This window comes from Capra hircus, chromosome 14 (genome assembly GCF_001704415.2).
Source record: "Capra hircus breed San Clemente chromosome 14, ASM170441v1, whole genome shotgun sequence".
Classification (NCBI taxonomy): Eukaryota; Metazoa; Chordata; class Mammalia; order Artiodactyla; family Bovidae; genus Capra; species Capra hircus.
The window spans coordinates 4399952-4421911 of record NC_030821.1 but is presented as its reverse complement, the minus strand read 5'-3'; the positions used below and the strand labels follow the sequence as shown (position 1 = coordinate 4421911).

The window sequence follows — 21960 nt, the reverse complement described above, 5'->3', positions numbered from 1 at the left end:
CGGTGTATCTAAATATCAGGTGGGGATTTTAGTAAGGACTTATTACTCTGTTTATATAAAGTGCTCATCAGTGTCCAGACTGTGAAGCCATGTGTGTCTGAGAAATTCAGTGTGTTTACCAGGATGAGCCAAGTAAAAAATATCCAAGGAGCTGATTATCAAAATGTAAAGAGCTGAAGTGTATGCTGAGATCTCCACATTTAGATAACCCTGTGTTATGTGATGAATTCTACATCCACCTCAAATCTTATATATGACCATTCTAGCCCCAGGGCCATCTACAGTGTGAGTCTATTTAGACACAGGGCAATTAAGGAGGTAATTGAGTTAAAAGGAGGTCACCGGACCCAGGAGGCCCTAATCCCATATGACTAGAACCCTAGTAAACACACATACAGAAGGCCGGAGACGTGGAGACTCGGAGAAGACGGCCACCAGCAGGCCAAGGACAGGTGGTACCCAGATGCTTCCCTCAGGCCCTTCAAGGAACCAACGTGACCGACACCTGGATCTCCAGCTCCCAGCCTCCTGAACTCCGAGGAAATAGATTCCTGTTCTCTAAGCCATCCAGTGTGTGGTACTTTGTTACAGCAGCCTCAGCACGTGAACACAACCATCACATAAGTTTCATAAACTACTAATATCATTTTGATCAGACAGCATCTTTCTGAGAGTCTTTCCCCTCAGCCCTGGATAAAATTTCAGTCCTTCAACATTCTCCACAGGTTTTCACTCTCCTGTTAACCGTTCTTTATCTCTTGTTTTGTTTAATCCTTGGCTTCTTAACTGACATTGCTAGTGATAAATCTTTGCTTCGGACAGTAATAATAACAATATTGTTATTACTAAGGCTTATAATTAAGACTTTCATCATGGGGGACACCATTCTAAGAGCTTTGCACGGGTCAACTCATTTAATCCTCACACACACTGTATGGAAACAGTGGTGAGATTATCATTCCCATGTTATAGGTGAGGAAACTAAGGCACAGCAAACAAAGAACCTTCCCCCAAAGCACACAGCTCGCAAAGGGCAGAGCCACGACTGGATTCAAGTTACAGCAGTTTCATACCCCACCCTCGTCCCAGCTGCGCTCTGCTGTGCTACCAACAGAGACAATGAAACCCGATCACTCGCTGTTTAACAAGACTTGCCTGAGAACGCTATATGCATGAGCCATTTAATTCCCACGACGAAGTGTGATATATAAAGTATTATTATTTCCATTTTACAGATAGAAAATAAACAGAAGCACACGCGGATTAGAGGATTTCCATACAGCCACAGTATTAGTGTTCTGTGCAACACGAACTCCATCCCAGACAATCTGAGAATAAAGCCTTTGCTCTTCTCCACTCAGGGAAACGGAAGTATCTCGTATTTTCTTCCAAACTCACCTATCCTTCTACGGTCAATTCAGTATTCTCAATACTATTAAGACTTCTCTAACCCTGCTGGCCAAATATTGGAAAGCGTAATAAATACCTTGGCCAAAATAATGCATGGAAAGGGATATTTAGTGATACTTTGTTGGATATTAACATTTGTTTCTCTGATTGATGCTTCAACTCCATACTAAAATCATATGGATTTTGGGGAAAAAACCAACACAACACTTCCTGAGTGTTGAGGATAAGTTCTCAACTGTTACTTCTTAAATTTAATTGGACTGCCTTTAATTGCCTCTTAGGTGTTTCAAGGATCTTATGTCGCCGAAAACTGCACCAACAGAACTCCAAAGGCATAAAAACTTATTGGGATTTCTCTTGCTAGACCTTAGGATTTAAATTAATTACTTAAAGAAATTTATTTAATATTATATTTTTTTCAGAAGGCTGATTTTTTTCTACTAAGAACATCTGCCAAAGCTCATAGATGTTTATGTCTTCTCTTTTATTAACTGTTTATTAGCAACATCACATCTTTATTTTATGATTCTATGATGTGGAACGGGACAAGCTGGTTATAGTTTTAGCTCAAGTTGATTTGAAAAAGGACAGAAATACCTAGTGGTGATATAATTTTTTAAAAGAGCAATCCATTTAAAAAGCTTATCAGTATTCAACCTTGGCAAATTATAGCACTAATATATTTTCTTTATATAGTTTTTCTCCTCAGTAGAATTAAACATTATTAAAAATTCTGAAATAAGAAATGACAAATTGCCTAAGCTATAACATTAATTTCTTTCTCTAAACTTAATAAATCATTTAGTCCTAGGAAATAGCTATTAATAAAAGAGCAAAATATATACCTCAGTAAATAGTCATTCACTTAAGCCAATATTAACATAGTATATTTCACACTTCACTGAAGTTTTTCATGTGTGATTTGAATTTGAAAATTATTGTTCCCACAGACCAGACTAATTGTAAAAGTACTATCAAACAATTAATATTTGTATTCACTCATATATACTTATATACACATACTTCCATATATAATATAGTCTGCTAATATACTTTCAGAGAGAATATGCAGTTGTGAGTCTAGTTAATCTTGCTAATTCAGTTCAGTTCAGTTCAGTTCAGCCGCTCAGTCGTGTCCGACTCTTTGCGACCCCCATGAATTGCAGCACGCCAGGCCTCCCTGTCCATCAGCAACTCCCAGAGTTCACTCAAATTCACGTGCATCGAGTCGGTGATGCCATCCAGCCATCTCATCCTCCTGCCCCCAACCCCTCCAAGCATCAGAGTCTTTTCCAATGAGTTGACTCTTCGCATGAGGTGGCCAGAGTATTGGAGTTTCAGCTTTAGCATCATTCCTTCCAAAGAACACCCAGGACTGATCTCCTTTAGGATGGACTGTTTGGATCTCCTTTCAGGCCAAGATCTTGTTTAGATTCATGTTTCACTATAATAACACTAAACTGCATTTTTTGTGAATTGAGTCTTTAAATACATAGAACTGTATGAAACATACACAGAATTATTTAGTCTATTGCCTTTAAATATTAATAATTTTATTTAAATTAGCATATTTGAGAGTTAATACATCTATAATAAATTTCAAATAATTGTTTTACTAGATGGTCTTTACAGAAAGCTAGTTTGGATTATGTTCTCAAGTAGCTGACTTTGGCAGAGAAGGCAATGGCAACCCACTCCAGTACTCTTGCCTGGAAAATCCCATGGACGGGGGAGCCTGGTGAGCTGCCATCTATGGGGTCGCACAGAGTCGGACACGACTGAAGTGACTTAGCAGGAGCAGCAGCTGACTTTGGCAATTTGTGCTTCTGCAAACGTCTTTTTATTACTGATTTATTCCAATGTAAGAAAAAAGTCATTAGATTTTTCAGTTCTTGGGGATTTCTGAAGGATAGAAATGCACTATGCCTGGATGACTCTACCTCCAAAACATAATATTAAATTAAATAATCAAGTAAAATAAACTGTGGCTGACATGGAAATGGGAGGCACATCCACATATACCTATAAGACCTCATATCCTCTGAAAAAAGGCATGAGATTGGAGTATTTGCACATGCAGGGGCAAGAAAAGACACTAAGTTTACAGATGTTCAGAAAAGGGCTAACTTGCCTCTCCTGGGAGACTGGAAAGAATGTTAATCTTCCCTGAGTGGGTTGGGCAAGAAGAGAGGAGTCCATTATAAATTCTTTTAGAGTGATGTGGACTATACCTAACAGCTTGCAACGTATAGTCCAGGAGAGTCTGAGAGGTCCCATCGACACTAGAGGAATTCCCTGTGGGGACAGGCACTGTTGAGTTGACAATTAGCTCAGTGAAGACTTGGAAGGAAAGTTATGACCAACCTAGATAGTATATTCAAAAGCAGAGACATTACTTTGCCAACAAAGGTCCATATAGTCAAGGCTATGGTTTTTCCAGTGGTCATGTATGGATGTGAGAGTTGGACTATAAAGAAAGCTGAGCGCTGAAGAATTGATGCTTTTGAACTGTGGTGCTGGAGAAGATTCTTGAGAGTCCCTTGGACTGCAAGGAGATCCAATGAATCCATTCGAAAGGAAATCAATCCTGGGTGTTCATTAGAAGGAATGATGCTAAACCTGAAACTCCAGTACTTTGGCCACCTCATGTGAAGAGCTGACTCATTGGAAAAGGCCCTGATGCTCGGAGGGATTGAGGGCCAGAGGAGAAGGGGATGACAGAGGATGAGATGGCTGGATGGCATCACTGACTCGATGCACGTGAGTTTGGGTGAACTCTGGGAGTTGTTGATGGACAGGGAGGCCTGGCGTGCTGCGATTCATGGGGTCACAAAGAGTTGGACATGACTGAGCGACTGAACTGAACTGAACTGATACTGGTGAGCAAAGAAGTCTTCTCACATGTCATAAAAGAGGCCCAAGATAGCTACTGGTCAAGGTGATTAGAAATCACATTGACTTTTAGTTCCTCACTGTCTGAGGGACCAAAATAGCTTGAGGTGCACAATGTCAGGGAATTATACAAAAGAGCAAGTGACTAACAGAGCAGGTTTTTGCAAGAGAGTGCAAGTCTCTCTGTCGTGTCCAACTCTTTGTGACTCCATGGACTATACAGTCCACGGAATTCTTCAGGCCAGAATACTGGATTGGGTGGCCTTTCCCTTCTGCAGGGGATCTTCACAACCCAGGGATTGAACCCAGGTCTCCCACATTGCAGCTGAGTCACAAGGAAAGCCCAAGAATACTGGAGTGGGTCGCCTATCCCTGCTCCAGGGGATCTTCATGACCCAGGAATAGAACTGGGGTCTCTTGCATGGCAGGCAGAATCTTTACCAACTGAGCTATCAGGGAAGCCCCGTTTTGCAAGAGAGAGATGAGGCAAATAACTGGAGGAGATGGATACTGAAGAAGCAAAATCAGTGATAGGAAATGTTAATAAAAGTGCCATGGCTTTACCCTTAATCAGGCTTCTCAGGTGGCGTCATGGAAAAGACTCCACCTGCCGTGCAGGAGATGCAAGAGACTCGAGCTTGATCCCTGGGTCAGGAAGATCCCCTGGAGTAGAAAATGGCAGCCTGCTCCAGTATTTTTCCAGTATCTTGCCTGAAAATTCCATGTCAGAGGAGCCTAGTGGGCTACAGTCAGACATAACTGAGCAAAGCACAGCAGCAGCAATCTTTAAACAGGAGCAAAGTAAAAATAAGAATTTCTAGAACTAAAAACTTGATTTTTGAATAAAAAAGTGTTATTAGTAAAACTGCTAAAAAGCAAAATTAGGAGAGCAGAGGTTGAAAGAAGCTATCACACAATAAAGAGTAAAAATAGAAACAAGCAAAGAAAAAAGAATGATAAGGACACAGGGAACTGAAGTTAGAGCCCACATATGCAAATGTGTGTCAAAAGGAAAAGAGACAGGAAGAAGTTTTCTGTTGATGACACATGAGAAAGACGAGATTGTTTGTGGAATAAAAAATATAACGAGCAATTCTAAAATTTGTATGGAACCACAAAATGGGACTTAAAAGCAATTTTAAGAAAGAAGAACAAGGCTGGAAAAAGCATAATGCTTCCTGATTTCACACTATATTCCAAACGTATAAATAATCAAAACAGAATAGTATTGGCACAACAACAGACATGTGGATCAGCAAACAAAATAGAGAGCCCAGAAAACCAACAACCCATACATAAGTGGTCAATTAATTTATGACAAACGAGCAAAAAATGTACAACGGGGAAAGAATAGCCTCCTAAAAAAATGATGTTGGGAACATTGGACAACTACATGCAAAAGAATGAAACTGGGACACTATTTTATACCACACCCCAAAATTAACTAAATGGATTAAAGACCTGAATGTAAGACTTAAATAAGCCTCCCAGAAGAAAATGTAGGCAGCAACCTCCATGACACAGGTCCAGGCAATGATATTTTGAATATGATGCCAAAAGCAAAAGCAAAAAAAAAAAATAAGCAAAGACTATACCAAACATCAAAGCTTCTGTACAGCAAAAAAAAACACAAAAAACAAAAAACAAAAAACACAAACCCCACCAACAAAAAGGCAACCTAAAAGTGAGAAAATAATTACAAATCATATCTGATAAGAGACCAATATGCTAAATATGCAAAGAACTCATACAGCTCAATAGCCAAAAAAAAAAAAGTCTGATTAAAATATGGGCAGAGGGTTTGAACAGACATTTTCCCAAAGAAGATATACAGATGGCTGACAAATACATGAAAAGATGCTCAACATCATTAATCATCAGGGAAATGCAAATCAAAACCACTGTGAAAAACCACAGCCTGTGAGGAACTGATACTGATGCTAACTTTATGTTCATTTCTTATGCTTGTCCCTCATGACAAAGATCTCTTTAGAAGAGGCCTGCTAGTTGAACCTAGTGCTTCCTTGGTGGCTCAGATGGTTAAGAATCCACCTGCAATGTGGGAGACCTGGTTTTGGTCTCTGGGTTGGGAAGATCCCCCGGAGGAGGGCATGGCAACCCGTTCCAGTATTCTTGCCTGGAGAATCCCCACGGACAGAGGTGCCTGGCGGGCTTCAGTCCATGGGGTCACAAAGAGTCGGACACGACTCTGAGACTAAGCACAGTTAAGCCCAATATTTAACCTTCTTTTTCTTTGTTCTCCATCTCTAGTTTTTACACATTTCTGCTCTCTGTGTGATAGGTTAGTATACGTCATCTCCATTAAATTCATAGACTATATTTATGTGCTCTGGGTAGTTTCATTTAATGTAAGAACTGCACTTTTATTTTTCCCATTTTTTCTTTACACTATAATTGTGAGGTGTAACATTATTGCAGGGAGTTGTTTAATATATATATTTAGAATTTAACAAACATTACTAAAAGCAATGCCTCTGAATCTGCCACTGAGGGAAATAAACAAAGAATGCTGGCAGGTCTTGAGAAAGAAGAATGGCTCTGGAGGAATCAATGTTCCTAACGTCAGACTATACTACAAAGCTATAGTCATCAAGACAGTATGGTACTGGCACAAAAACCAGAAATATAGACCAATGGAACAAGATAGAAAGCCCAGAGATAGACACATGCACCTATAGGCACCTTATCTTCGATAATGGAGGCAAGAGTATACAATGAGAAAAGGCAGTCTCTTCAATAGTTGGTGCTGAGAAAACTGGACAGCTATGTGTAAGAGAACAAATTAGAACACTCCCTAACAAAAAATTAGCTCAAAATGGATTAAAGAACTAATTGTAAGAGCAGAAACTATAAAGATCTTATAGAAAACATAGGCATAACACTCTGACATAAATCACAGTAAGATCCTCTATGACCCTCTTCCTAGAGTAATGGAAATAAAAACAAAAATTAAAAAAAAAAGGTACCTAAGTAAATGTAAAAACTTTTGCACAGCAAAGGAAACCACAAATAAGATGGAAAGACAATGCTCAGGACGGGAGAAAATAATTACAAATGAAGCAACTGACAAAGGATTAATCTCAAAAATATACAGGCAGCTCATGCAGCTCAATATCAGGAAAAAAAAAAACCCAATCAAATAATGTGCAGAAGACCTGAACAGACATTTCTCCAAAGAAGACATATAGATGGCCAATAAACATGTGAAAAAATGCTCAATGTAGCTCATTATTAGAGAAATGCAGATCAAAACTACAATGAGGTATCACCTCACACCAGTCAGAACGGCCCTCATCAAAAAAAGCTACAAACAATAAATGCTGGAGAGGGTGTGGAGAAAAGGGAACCCTCTTGCACAGTTGGTGGGAATGTAAATTGATACAGCCACTATGGAGGACGGTATAGAGATTCCTTAAAAAACTAGGAATAAAACTACCACATGACCCAGCAGTCCCACTACTGAGCATATACCCTTTGCTATGTTTAGTCACGTCTGACTCTTTGGGACCCTATGGGCTGTAGCCCACCAGGCTCCTCTGTCTCTGAGAATTCTCCAGGCAAGAATACTGGAGTGCATTGTCAGGCCCTCCTCCAGGGGGTCTTCCCAACTCAGGGATTCAACTCAGGTCTCCCACATTGCAGGCGGATTCTTTACCATCTAAGCCACCAAGAAAGCCCAAGAATACTGGAGTGGGTAGCTTATCCCATCTCCAGGGGAACTTCCCAACCCAGGAATCAAATCGGAGTGTCCTTCACTGTAGGTGGATTCTTTACCAGCTGAGCTACCTTGGAAAGCCCCAAATAGCCTGAGAAAACCATAATTCAAAAGCACAGATGTACCCTTATGCTCACTGAAGCACTACTCACAGTAGCCAGGACACAGAAGCAACCCAGATGTCTGTTGATGGATGAATGGATAAAGTCGTGGTACATACATACAATGCAATATTACTCAGCCATGAAAAGGAGTGCATTTGAGTCAGTTCTGGTGAGGTGGATGAGTGTAGTGCCTGGTATACAGAGTGCAGTAAGTCAGAAAGAGAAAAACAAATATCAAACATTAATGTATATGCGTGAAATCTAGAAAAATGGTACCGAGGATCCTATTTGCAGGCCAGGAATAGAGGTGCAACATAAAGAACAGACTTGTGGACACAGTGGGGGCTGGAGAGGATGGGAGGAACTGAGGAAGTGGCGCTGAAAAATATACATGTGCTGTACGCAAAACATAGTTCATGGGAAGTTGCTGTACAACACAGCTGAACCAGGCACTCTGTGACAACCTATGGGGTGGGACGTGGTGGGGGTTGGGAGGAAGGTTCAAGAGGGAGGGGACATAGGTGGTTTGGGAGTGATGAAGTACAAGCTTTCATTCATGTCTTCAATGCAAGTTAGAATAGGTATTGTTTGATTTTAGGAGAGAAATAGATAAAATAGTTTTATCTATAAAAATTTAATATATTATTATAGTCGCTAATGAAAAAGAAGGATGTAGTAGAATATCCAAATTAAGACTGTAGTGAGGGAAGAGACAGAATTAAAAGCAAATTCATTAAACAAGCATAAGGAAAGGAAGAAAAGAGGAAACGATAATTTAAATACTTGGAGTTAGGATGGACGAAATATAAACTAATCTAACAGGCTAGTGAGTAAAACATACGTAAAATAATTAAGTTTCCCTGTTAAAACAAAGACTTTCATATTGCTTTCAAAAACAAGGTCCAGATATATGTTACTTTAGGAAAAAGTTTATGCAAAAATAAAGTGATAGTGGTGCGGGTTAAAATGTTCTCTCAAAAGATAAGTCCTAATCCCAGTACCTGTAAATGTTACCTATTTGAAAATACATCTTTGTAGATGTAATTACAGTGAAGTTATTGAGTGAGTCCTAGTCCAACATGACTAACGTGTTCATAAGAAAAGGAAAAGACACATAGACACAGGGGAAAAGCGCGTGTGATGATGGAGGCGGAGACTGGAGCGTTTGGTCAGTAAACCCAGGCATGCCAAGGACTGCAGCATTCCAGAAGCTAGGAGAAAGGCATGGAGCAGACTGTCCAGCAGACAGTCTCAGACTGCCCGCAGATCTTCCAGAGACAGAGACGGGCTCTGGGACACCTTGATCTCAGACGTTCAACCTCTAAATATTTGCCGCTAAACCATTCAGTTTGTCGTAATTTATCACATGTGCCCCGGGAAACTAGTGACAAAGAAAGGCTGAAAATAAAAGGTAGGCTAGGGAAATGCAGGCCAAAAGAGAGTCTCATCAGTAGAGGACCAAAAGCAATGTCTCGAAAAAAGCAACATTCTAGGGTGCAGATGCAAAATGGAGCATTACATGAATGTGAAAGTTACAATTCTCCAAGAAGTTTTAGAGAAGCTGTACTAAAAAGGGCACAGACATAAGATTCTATACTCTAGAAACAGATGCTCTAGAATCAGGCTATAGTTCCGGGCTCTGTTATTAAACAGCTCTGTGACTTTAGGGATATTACTTAACTTTTCTACACTTATAAAATGGGAATGATAACAATACTTCAGTTATTGGCAGTTATGAGAACAAATGAATTAATATGTTTAATTTATACATGAAAATGTATGTATTAATAATGTGTTTAAAACAATAGCTACCATAGAACAAACATCAAAAAAAATATTAGCTATTCTTTAACTATAACTGTAAAACACCATATAAATACTAGCCCAGCAACATGGAATATGAAATAAAACCTCAGGAAAAGAAGACCTTTATAAGGTCAGTAATTGGTAGAGAATTTTAAATAATCACTTTCAGAATTTCACTTATCAAGTTGCCACGAAAGAACAAAGTCTACAGAGTATCAATGATACAACCATCAAGCTGAAAGACACACACAGTATTATACCAAAGGCAGAAAATAGATCCTATTTCCCACTCACAAAACCTCATTATAATGAAACCAAGATAAATTCTAAGGTACTCAAAAAAGATTTCATAATTCACATTCTCTCTCCATGACCCAAGAGGATTAGAAATCAAAAATAAAAGGCCAGAAACAACTAAACCATTTGAAGATCAAGGTATTTGCATAAAAATAACCCCAGGAAACTATCACTGTTCGCTGCATCACTGAGGTTCACGGCAATCAAGTGGCTGAGTTGTACAAAGCTGCACTTGCCTGAGAGTGGCCAGAAACCACTGGTTCAAAACCAGGGTGGTTACATCTCCTTAAGGAAAATTTAGAAGTGCATAAGCACACATAGAGTTGTTAAAAAGACTGAAGAGTGCTGCTGGCCTTGAAGGTTTGAAAGTCAGGGATGCTGAATGCTCTGCAAAGCTTGGAATATTCTTTCACAATGTAGAACTTCCATGGCCAAAACATCAATAATACTCCCATTGCTAAACAGCATTCTAAGAGTGACTCCAGGGCAAAGCATCTACAGATGCTCAAGATATTTCTATTTAAACTTAACACTACTATGGTTAAAAAAAAAAAAAAAGTCTTCTATAAACATAGCAGACAATTCAATGCTCAATTTTCCACAGCAAGAACCAAATTCAAGAACTTTCTTTGTTTTTGAAAATAGCATATAAGATTGTTTACAGATTGTTGCAGAAACTCATTTTCTTTTATTACTAAGACTCAAAAAGGGAATTCACATTTTTTTTTTTTATCCATAGAAGAATTAGACAAATAGATGAGTCAGTACATGGGGAAATAAATGTAAATTTACGTAATTTGCTATTTAGTTTAGATTAGCTAATTTAAATTCTGAGTGCACCAAACTTAGTTAACAGAAGCATCAGTGCTGAGTGTAACTATTTTTCACACCTCTTCATATAAAACAAATGATCTCAACAGTGTTCTTCCTTAGTAATTCTGATGGTGCTAAGGTACAAGGCAATGTTCTAGAGTAGAGGGCGTATATAGGGACGAGAATGAAGGAACATGGGTGTAGTGTTGGCTCTTCCATCTACTAGCTATGTACCGTTCTCTGTGCTTCAGTTCAGTTCAGTTCAGCCCCTCAGTCGTGTCCAACTCTGCAGCCTCATGGGCTGCCGCACGCCAGGCCTCCCTGTCCATCACCAACTCCTGGAGTTTACCCAAACTCATGTCCATCGAGTTGGTGATGCCATCCAACCATCTCATCCTTGGTCGTCCCCTTCTCCTCCTGCCTTCAACCTTTCCCAGCATCAGGGTTTTATCCAATGAGTCAGTTCTCCGCTTGATGATTTAGCTTCTCTGTGCTTACCCATCAGTAAAATTAGGATAAAGGATTTGCTTTACTTGTCTTGAAGGACAGATGCAAAGTAACCAGAAACCCCCTACAGGGACCTAACAGGTGGCACTGGAACTTGCCTTGGTGCTACCTTATTCCCAGCACACTTCCTCTTCACTCTGCGGCCCTGGTTTCCTTGTTCCAGGGAAAGGTCTCTGCACCGACCCCTCTCTCTGCCCAGATGCTCTGCCACCGACAGCTTCACGGGCACACTCCTTCCCCTGCTTCCGTGGGGTCTCTGCTCAAACAGCACCTTGTCAGAGAGGCGGCCACACACCATGCCATGAAACACAGCTCTCCTCTTTCTCGGTCGCTTTATTCTGCTTTATTCTTTGACATAGTGATGACCTACCGTGTTAAATCCTCAGATTTTACCTTGCTTGCTATTGTCTCTTCTCTGTAGACTGTAACCTCAAGAAATGCAAGGGAAACTGCTATCTCTACCTTAGGAATAATACTCTCATACAGATTATATTTTTCTGGATTTGTCCATATAAAAACTTAACAATGTGTTTCGCTGGGAAGTTTGTAGCTCTACTTTTTATTAATTCATGTGAGATTATATCAATATTATTTTTTATGACATACATATGTTTTCCGACACCATTCTCCTGATTTAGAATAGTACGGAAAGTTACCCTTTTAGCCTTTCTACTATTTCCCTCTTAGTTATCCCAGGGCTCAAATATTCAAAACAGGCACTGATTTTGCATACTGCTTCTCTGCAAAGATACTCGATGGCTCTTTCTGGAAGTGAAATTTGGTTCTTCACCGAAAGCAGCATGTTATATTTCAAGGCTTGGATGTGTCACAAGCTAGGCGGGCCAAGAGCATGTTCTTCGCTCTAATAAGACACCTTTCTGATCGCTCCCAGGTGTGTGTGAGGCATGTTGGTGTCTGTCTCCACCGCGTTACTCCAGTGGAGTGGAGGGGAAGCAGAGACCGTTTCTTATCCGTTTGAAATTTCGCTCATACATCGGACATAGCAACCCTGCCATAATTCTTGATTAATTTTCTGAGCACAGACATTCATGCAGTGGTACACGCCCCCACCCTTCTTTACGGGGAAGCGAGGAAGCTTACTTACATTTCGAGCCCGACGAAGAAGACCCGCTGACAGCAGACCTCGATCCTCCTTTCATGGAGAAAACGCCTTTTCCCCTGCGGGTGGTCGTCACTGCCGCTCGGGGCCGCTTCAGCGGGATGACCGCGCGGGGCGGCGGCGGCACGCGGCCGTGGTAGTCAAACAACCTTCACGAAACACAAAGGCGGCTGAGAGCTGGCTTACACCTGCGCCTTCTACTGAATGCCAACAGATTTTCTAATAGTGTACTCAGGAAGATTCATTTTCACTAAAGGAGTAGGACGCTAATATAGTCTATGCTTTCTGGACATTAAACTCTGACTCTTCATATGAACCCACTTTTATTAAGGCATGAAAGAACAAAGAGCTTGGCAGTATGTTGGAGTTATGCTGACCTTCATTCCCAAGTATATGTCTTTGCTTGATTTAACAGATTTATCCCTCTTAGGAACAGGAGTCTTCCTTTTCCACATCAGATACTTAGTAAGACATTAGTTTGAAAGGAGGCAAAGATCATGCAGGATCAGGGACAGAGCAAAGAAAATTAGTGTATAATCAGAAACCAGCTCAGGAGGGGGGAAAATAGAAGTCTGACTAGTTTAAAGAGGGCAGCTCTGAGAGAAAAATCAACATGGTTCCTTCCCTGTCACTAAGGACTCTCTTAAATAATGCAAAGTCTTTCTGACTACAGAAAAAAGGGAGCTGAACTTGGATGCAAGGCTGATAGCACGAGCCCAAAACTTTCTTGACTAAAGAACTGCCAGAAAATGCTTATCAGGATTTGATATTTTATTTTTCTGACCATTTGGTAAATGTGGAAATTGAGACTAGAGATGTTTGTAGTTAGCTATTAAAAATTTCTCTAACGAAGAATACCGATAAAACACTGAAGCCTCTGCTTAAAAGTGAAAAATGATATTCACTATAACCAATGTATTTGCATCAGACAATGGAGGGATAAAGTATAAAAGTATTTACATATTTATATAAATATGTAATTAATATATTCAAAGCCTCATATTATACTGCATACACACAACAAATTTTTCTGTGACTAAGCACATTTGAGCAGCAGACAAGGACCAGAGGGAAAAATTATATATATATGTATATATACTCATTTATTTTTAAAACTATTTGCCACTGAGCCAGAGGTATTGCATTGTCTACTATAAATAAAATAGCATTAATGACTTAGAATAATGGTTATTATATATTTTATTATGACACTATTATATGGATTCTCATAACTGGTTTAAAACAGTCAATAGAAAATCTAATGGGAAAGACAGAAATGAGAAAATGAGAACAGCTTTAAATTTTAAAATATTTAAAACCTTCTATAATTGGTTATTTTATAAAATTATATCTCATTTGTATATACAGATGGAAATGTGATAATCTCTTTTTGGAAAATAGTATATGAAAGATAATGATTAAGAGAGGCTGGTTTCCAAGTTTTCATTCAGAAACACTGAGTACTATGGCACCAGGGGGAAGAAAAGTTGGATGTACACAAACCACATTTGAAGCAGACCTTGGTACTAAGAATGTCTTTTATATTAGAGAGCTAATGGATCCAGAAACAATGATTTGGGAACCTGCTAGGAAATGCTAAGAGATGTCTGGAAAGGAAAAGAAATGAAAGGAGACAGAGTTCAAGAGAGGGGTCATCCTCTGCACATGAGCCAAGTCCATTAGAGCCGAGGAGCTGCCAGCAAAGAACAGGTCACGGACACCCACACATTATAGCTGACTTCAAAGGGTAGAGGCCGATGAGGCCGAAAGGCGCTGTGGACCATATTCATACCACTAGGGTCTCAAAAATCAGAAGGGTCAACTAAGCCTGCCCCTCATTTCAATCACAAAACAGGACCTACATTATTTATTTATACATTGAATTCACAGAGCAACCTAAGCCAGTGAACCAAAATACAAAAGGTGCTTTTCATGAGCTACCACCCGCAAAGTTACTGAAAGGACAGAAGTGTGACAATTGACCCATCTCTCCCAGGGTGGAAGTTGCTGCTTGAGACAAGAAAGGGAAGCTCTTTTGGGGGAATCGTTTCCCCAGGACGTCAAAATGCCATTTAGCAGGTTCATGAAATAAACTAATCTACACACTGAGTTAAGAAAATCTCTAAAGCACAACTGAAATATAAAAGGCTGTAAGAGTGCTATACTGGATATCAGGTCAAGAGAAGACATCATAGTCACTACTGCTTTAATGATAGTGCAATTCAATAATATGTTATACAGAACTGCACTGTTCATCAATATTTCTGATGTTTCCCCCCAGACAAGGATTACAAAACTTCCAGTGCTGGCCAGGTATGATCTCATGCTGAAAAAACAGAGCTGCGTTTGTTCACTATATTTGTGGCATATTTTTAGCATAGGATGTACATTTTAGTAAAGCAGTGTATGTTGTGTTCTTTGTTGTACGTTCTTATAGGGAGAGGTCCTTGTTTTCTGAATATGCGGATGTGTTACTTCAAAGAAAGACGACTCCTTTCCCGTTACAGAATCAGGTAAGGTTTTGTCAATTCATTCTGTCTCTCTGTTGGGAAGATATGCAGCATTAGAACTTGATTTTGATAAAAGTGATGATGTAACACACAAACAAAGCTAAAAGGGCATTTCATATGAGAGCATGATTTTAAGTTTTAATGGAGCTGGAAGTTTGTTACTTTTCACTGGGCAAAGTTGAGCTTACCAGAAACCAAGAGAAGGAAGATGGGGAGCTGTTTTCAAGCATGGAAACATATTAATAACAAGACAAGGACAGGAAGCAAGGCCGTTCTCTAGGACTGCAAGATGTAGGAATTCTTCTAAATACAGCAGGAGGAGGTGAAAGGCAGCCTTTGCAGGAGACACAAGCATTGGCTTTCTCATCAGAACCCTGTCTACGGCAAATCAGAGAAAACAGTCCAAGAGAAATTTCCATCTGATAGAATTCAATGGAATTCAAATCTCCAAGGTCACTTGAAAACTTAAAATTCTTTCCTTCTTCCTGATTTTTTGTTCTTCCACTCTCAGAATTGTATCCCCTTTCCTTTCCTTTAATGGCCCTTCATTTTCCCTAATACTATTAGAATACCGTTTTTCCCGTTATGTTTACAGGTCAAACATATAATGATTTAAACTCAAACACATAATTCTCCTTTCTCTAAGGCCTATTTTAAAACAGAAACTTTAAAAGACCTATTCTCAAGCAATAAATAAAGTAAATGTCAGATTTTAATAAAGACAGCAGATTGAGGAAGTTTGAGGATCTATTTTGTTTAATAACCATTTCTGCTTTTCCTGCGACCATTTTCTGTTTGGAATTTTGTTTGCTTTAATAAGATCTGAGATGTGCCATTTCATTGTCAAACAGAAGCTGAAAAGTGGTGAGCAATTTTAATATTGATTTATTTGATAAAAAATAGACACAGCTTGTGTCTAGAAACAATAAGGATATTATTTTCAACAGTTGCTTTTTGGACAAAGACAATTTAATGGCATATTGATGTATAAAATGAATATAATTTTGAATTCTTGTTTTTACTAAAAGCCTCTTATTATTAAACTTCAACAATAAAAAGCAACATTTTAATGCATTTTCAGAAAATATATATGGAAAAAATAACCTCCTATCTCTTACCCTAAAACAATTACTGTCATTTTCTAATCTTTTTTCTATAATAATTTGTATTTTTTTACATAACTGAAATCATAATGTATGTACAGTAATATATCCTGGCTAGTTCTCTTTGGTTTATATTAAAAACATTTCCCATGTTTGCTAAATGGTCTTCCTAATGTTTATTTTTAGTTCAGTTGGTAAAAAATCTGCCTGCAATGCAGGAAACCCCAGTTTGATTCTTGGGTAGGGAAGATCTGCTGGAAAAGGGATAGGCTGTGGTTCAGCTGGTAAAGAATCTTCCCTGGGTTTGATCCCTGGGTTGGGAAGATCCCCTGGAGCAGAGAAATGCTATCCACTCCAGTATTCTGTCCTGGAGAATGGCATGGACTGTATAGCCCATGGGGTTGCAAAGAGTTGGACGTGACTGAGTGAACTTCACTCATTCACAACATTTAAGTTCTGTGGTGCATTTTCACAACTAGATATACCACAGTCTAATAAATTATTACTTGATTGCTGGACTTTTAATTTGATGCCCATTTTTCACTGTCATTGGAGGGACTGATGTTGAAGCTGAAACTCCAGTACTTTGGCCACCTGATGTGGACAGCTGACTCATTTGAACAGACCCTGATGCTGGGAAAGATTGAGGGCGGGAGGAGAAGGGCACGAGAGAGGATGAGATGGTTGGATGGCATCACCAACTCAATGGACATGAGTTTGGGTGGATTCTGGGAGTTGGTGATGGACAGGGAGGCCTGGTGTGCTGTAGTTCATGGGGTCGCAAAGAGTCAGACATGACTGAGCGAACTGAACTGAATTGAACTTTCACTGTCAACCAATGTGATTTTAAAATTCACGAAAAAAATGGAAAATGTAATATTTGTGTATTATTTTGTCACTGAACACTAGATTATCATTTAAATTAAATAATAACTTATAAATCAGTAATTATCTGTTTTCTTCTAAATTTCCCACATAAAAATACTTTTTTATTTTTCTTACTTATGGACCCAAATTTGCAGTCACTATGTGATTAAGTGCTACTCAAAAAATGTAGTCTGGACTTTGGGTTAAACATTGGGTTAAACAACTGGCCTGCCCAGAACCAAAATCTGACCACCTATTTGGGGCCATGTCCTACCTGGACCCTTTTAGCAGATGAATGAAGGTCAGTAACTCTAGGATTGGAGACCTCTGTCTGTGTCTTCATTCAACCTTGTTGAATGACAAGAAGGGTTTATGTCTTCAACTTATTTGACTTCTGACAAACAGAATCTATAAAACAAAACTAAGTTGCCTATTCATTTTTTAAAAAGGCTATATTTGAAATCCACATGAATGATTCTAGCCTATTAGAATATCTGCTTTCTGTACTGTTTGAACTACTTGAAATTCATAAAATCTGTTTATAATTTCTACCTTGACTTCAAATAAGCTTTTGGTTACAGCTGAATCCAAAAAATGCTTTTTATAGGCACACTTTACTTGAGACCGGCAAATGAGTAATTTTTATTTCTGTTTTTTTGTCACTAAACTTTTCCATGATTTTCTGGATTTTCCATGCCAACAGCCCACCCCCTACCAGCAAGCCCCATCCCTGGTCTTGTACAAATGCTTCTTGAACGTGCTTTTAGAGGGTTGACTGTGATCATTAATGATCTATTTTAGCAATATCTTGATCTTAATCTAATCTTTATATTTTGTACAATTTTGGTATCTTGTTAAAAAGTGAATGGATTCAAGTAGCAATTGTGAGGTTATGAATCAATAAACTGATTTTATTTAATTCTTAGAATTCTGTAATGTGTGTATTGTTAAGCCATTTTGCCCATGAAGGAAACTTGTGGGAAACGGATGAGATAACCCCCCCACCCCCAAGTTTAACCAGTCAACACACGCGCATTGAGGCCTGCAACTCGTCTTCTGACTCCAAATCATATCCTTCATCAACCATGCCATGAAAGGCTTCCAAGTGTTTTAAGTGGAATCCCATTCTACCAGATGGTAATTTAAATTTGCATAATGAAACAGACGTTGCTTCTTGCTGATATGTTTTTCCGATATTCATGAATATATACTGTGCTCTATAATCAATGATCTGAGACAAGTACAACTTGACTTAGAGTTGTTTTTCATTAACTGCAGCTCTGGTAGCTTCTCCTATGTTAATTTACTCAATGTCAAAATGGATCCAGAACTGAGCAATGCCCCATGTTGAATCACTGATATGTATGTGTACACACACACACACACACACACACACATATTTAAGGTCAGGCAGCTCCTGCATTTCTTTTTTTTTTTTCTGTCAATAGAAGTTTGCTCATTACTGGAGGTTATAAATGCCTCAGTGCCTTTCCTGGTTGGAGAAGGAAATAGCAACCCACTCCAGTGTTCTTGCCTGGAGAATCTCACGGACGGGGGAACCTGGTGGGCTGCCATCTATGGGGTCGCACAGAGTCGGACACAACTGAAGCGACTTAGCAGCAGCCTTTCCTGGTACTATTGAAGAGAGGTTGCATTAAAACTGCTGATATCTCAGAAATTGAAAACATTCCTTGTGGGTATTCAGTAGAATTTTAGGTATACTTCTTTTTCTTTACTTGGGATAGTACAAATATTTATGTTTCATTTAAATAACGTGTAATGTCCTTCATTTAGAGTCATACTTGACCTTTGAAAGAAACCGGCATTGAATGTTGTAAATTGGGCAGTTTTTGTGTGTGTGTGTAATACATGAAGATAACAGCTTAGAATAACCTCTCAAGTCTATTATTAGTGATACTCTTCCCTGGTCACTCAGACAGGAAAGAATCTCCCTGCAATCTGAGAGACCCAGGTTTGACCCCTGGATTAGGAGGACCCCCTGGAGAAGGGAATGGCTCCCCACTCCAGTATTCTTGCCTGGAGAATTCCACGGCCAGAGGAGCCTGGAGGGCTACAGTCCATGGGGTCACAATGAGTTGGACACAACTGCGTGACTAACACTTCACTTTCACTTCATGATTCCTGAAACCATGGAGAAACACTCAATTAGGCTTTGGAAAAGTTACTGTTGGATAAATGTACTGAAACATTCACATTAAGATGGAACTTTGTGTAGAGAAGCTTCCTAAGCTAAAACAATGCAAGAGTTGAAACTCGCCCATTATATGAGAATTCCCAAGCCTGGCAGAAATAGGCTAACAATAGGATGTGAATGAATGTCAGTTACTGAGACATTATCCCTCAGCATCATGTGAGGCATTTAGTAACAGCTGGGGTTGAGACTCAGGTAAACCGCGCTTCTGCGGGGGCCAGCTGGCTCCTTGCTAGGCTCAGCCAGCTAAGGGCTTGAGAAGGAGACTATGATCGGAACAGAAGAGAGGACTTGACCCTTTCTGTTTTGCCTCCTGGCTTTGTTTCGGCTTCTTGTGTTTTCAGCGTTACTGCAGCCTTGTTTCTCCACCCTGACAGCAGCAATGCATTCCAGTAGTGGCCCCTGGATCCAGTTTGAACACTTTTGCAACATTGGCAGAACAGCCTCCACTCTTCCTCAGAGACCCAGGCATCCGTTGGCACTGCTTCCTTAAAGGTCTGGGTTCCAGCCCCCTGGGTTTCTTCGGGTTCAGATACAGTAGCAGCAACTAAGCTGACCTTCCTACTCTCAACGTGAGCTCTGTAAGCCCGCTTTTCTAGAGTGATATCTGATAATCCTACCTTTTCCTGTTTTCCAACCCCAGAGGTGGTAGAGATAGAGGTAGTTTGCTGACTCCATCATATCATTGTGGGTTTTGTGTTGTTGTTTATTTGTTTTTGCCTTTTTTAGTTCCTTAATACATAGAAAGTTCTTACAAGCAATTCTCCTTGTTCAGCATAACTATATGATGTCTGTTTTCCTGACAGAAAACCAGGCAGCGTGGAGTGAATGGGAATAGCTGAGTGTTGATGAGAGTGTTCAGCTGCAACTGGAACGCTCCAGGGGGGCAAGAGGAGGGAAAACAATACACGAAGAATGATCCAGAGGCGTCACAATGGGCTTACTGTGGAAGCACGGCTGATCAGTCAGTGTATTCCTCAGTCACAGGGACGTTGCTACTTGAATATCAGGATAAGGAACCTGTTCTCTATCACTGTTAATGGTTACTGTCGGCTACCAGTAGCTAACATTGATTAAGTACAAAACACACACCAGGCAAAATGCAGGTCATAAAAATATGCTACTTCACTGAATCCTCAAAACAATATCATGCGGTAGGCATTAATTTCATATTCACTTCATCGATGAGACAAGTTTTTGTGGCATTAAATAAATTGCCCACGTGTGTGCCATTAGTAAAAAGAGCAAAAAGTTAATGATAAACACAAGCAGAATGTAACTAAGGAGGAATTACTGAGGATAAAACCGTTAGCACTGGCCTGTTAGGCTGTTTCTCTTGTCCAGCCTCTCCACTCTTTTCCCTTCCTGGGGAATCTATGTTCACAGGGAACTCCTGACTGTGTCTACTACGGCAGATGCTTCTCTCTCTTTCAGCCAAATGCAGAAGATGAAAAATTAACTAATGAGAACGCAGGCTGCTCAGACAGTCTGTTAGCAGCACACCCATTCGGATCTTGGTATACCTATAAACCAAACAGGTTTTATATGAGAAGCAAATGATTTCGGAAATTATTCTGTTAGCTTTTTGTGTGTGATGTAGAACCATCTGAAAGATTCAGGCTCTGCAATCACTTGCTGATTAAGGCTCTTGTTCGTTTGCTTGTAAAATATATTTATTTATCATCTGTCTACATATGTATCTTACGATTTTTTGAGCTATAATATATACACAGTAAAATGCAAATATTGGGTGAGTGGTAAGTCGCTTCAGTTGGTGTCTGACTTTTTGTGACCCTGTGGAGTGTAGCCTGCGAGGCTCCTCTGCCAATGGAATTCTCCAGGCAAGAATACTGAAGTGAGTTGCCATGCCCTCCTCCAGGGGATCTTCCCTACCCAGGGATCGAACCCATGTCTCTTATGTCTCCTGCATTGGCAGGCAGGCTGTTTACCATGAGTGCTGCCTGGATCACTGAGAAAACTGTAAACCTGACCCAAAGTTTACAGGTTGATTACCAGAACCTGGGTCTCCTACCATCTACTCCATTTTAAGTAGAAATTCTTAAAATGTGTAAGGAAGTCACGTGATAGAAAATATTTAAGCAATAACAATGTGAAAACAGTTTACTATTGACAGTCTAAATGACAATGTATATTAGTTGGCAACTTTATTCAGAGCAATGAAGACAGTGTTCTGTATCCTGACACACAGGAGTATCAGAAAATGTTCTGAAATTGTCAAAAACTGAAATATTCAAATAATTGAAAGACTACTTAAAGTTATCTTTTTTTTTAAACAGTAAATGGGATTATTTTAATGCTGCCAGATCTTCACATCATTGTTAGGATGAGTTATTACAAGCTATTAAATAGTTAAAATTAAATATTATATTTTACATAAATTGTAAAAATTATTTGAGAAAGTTGTCCTTAAAGATTTATATTTGGTCATAAAAGGATGACTAGAGAAATCGCTTGCTTAGCTTTGAACACAGTGGTGCTAAAGGTATGGCTGTGGATTTGATTTTGTGTAGATAAGGCTGTTTCCTTTAATGTAAAACCATAGGCCAATATTGCTCCCCTTCT

At 39.4% G+C, this 21960-nt stretch overlaps 1 protein-coding gene across 4 annotated transcripts in view; it reads right to left on the bottom strand.

The window, feature by feature from the left end:
• Positions 1 to 21960, bottom strand: part of RALYL (RALY RNA binding protein-like) — an 817853-nt gene that overhangs the window by 76355 nt on the left and 719538 nt on the right. For all 4 annotated transcript variants that reach the window (XM_013969344.2, XM_005689272.2, XM_018058166.1 and 1 more), the window contains exon 6: positions 12671 to 12834. In XM_013969344.2, coding sequence (XP_013824798.1) covers positions 12671 to 12834 — 164 coding nt within the window. The remainder of the gene's footprint in view (positions 1 to 12670; positions 12835 to 21960) is intronic.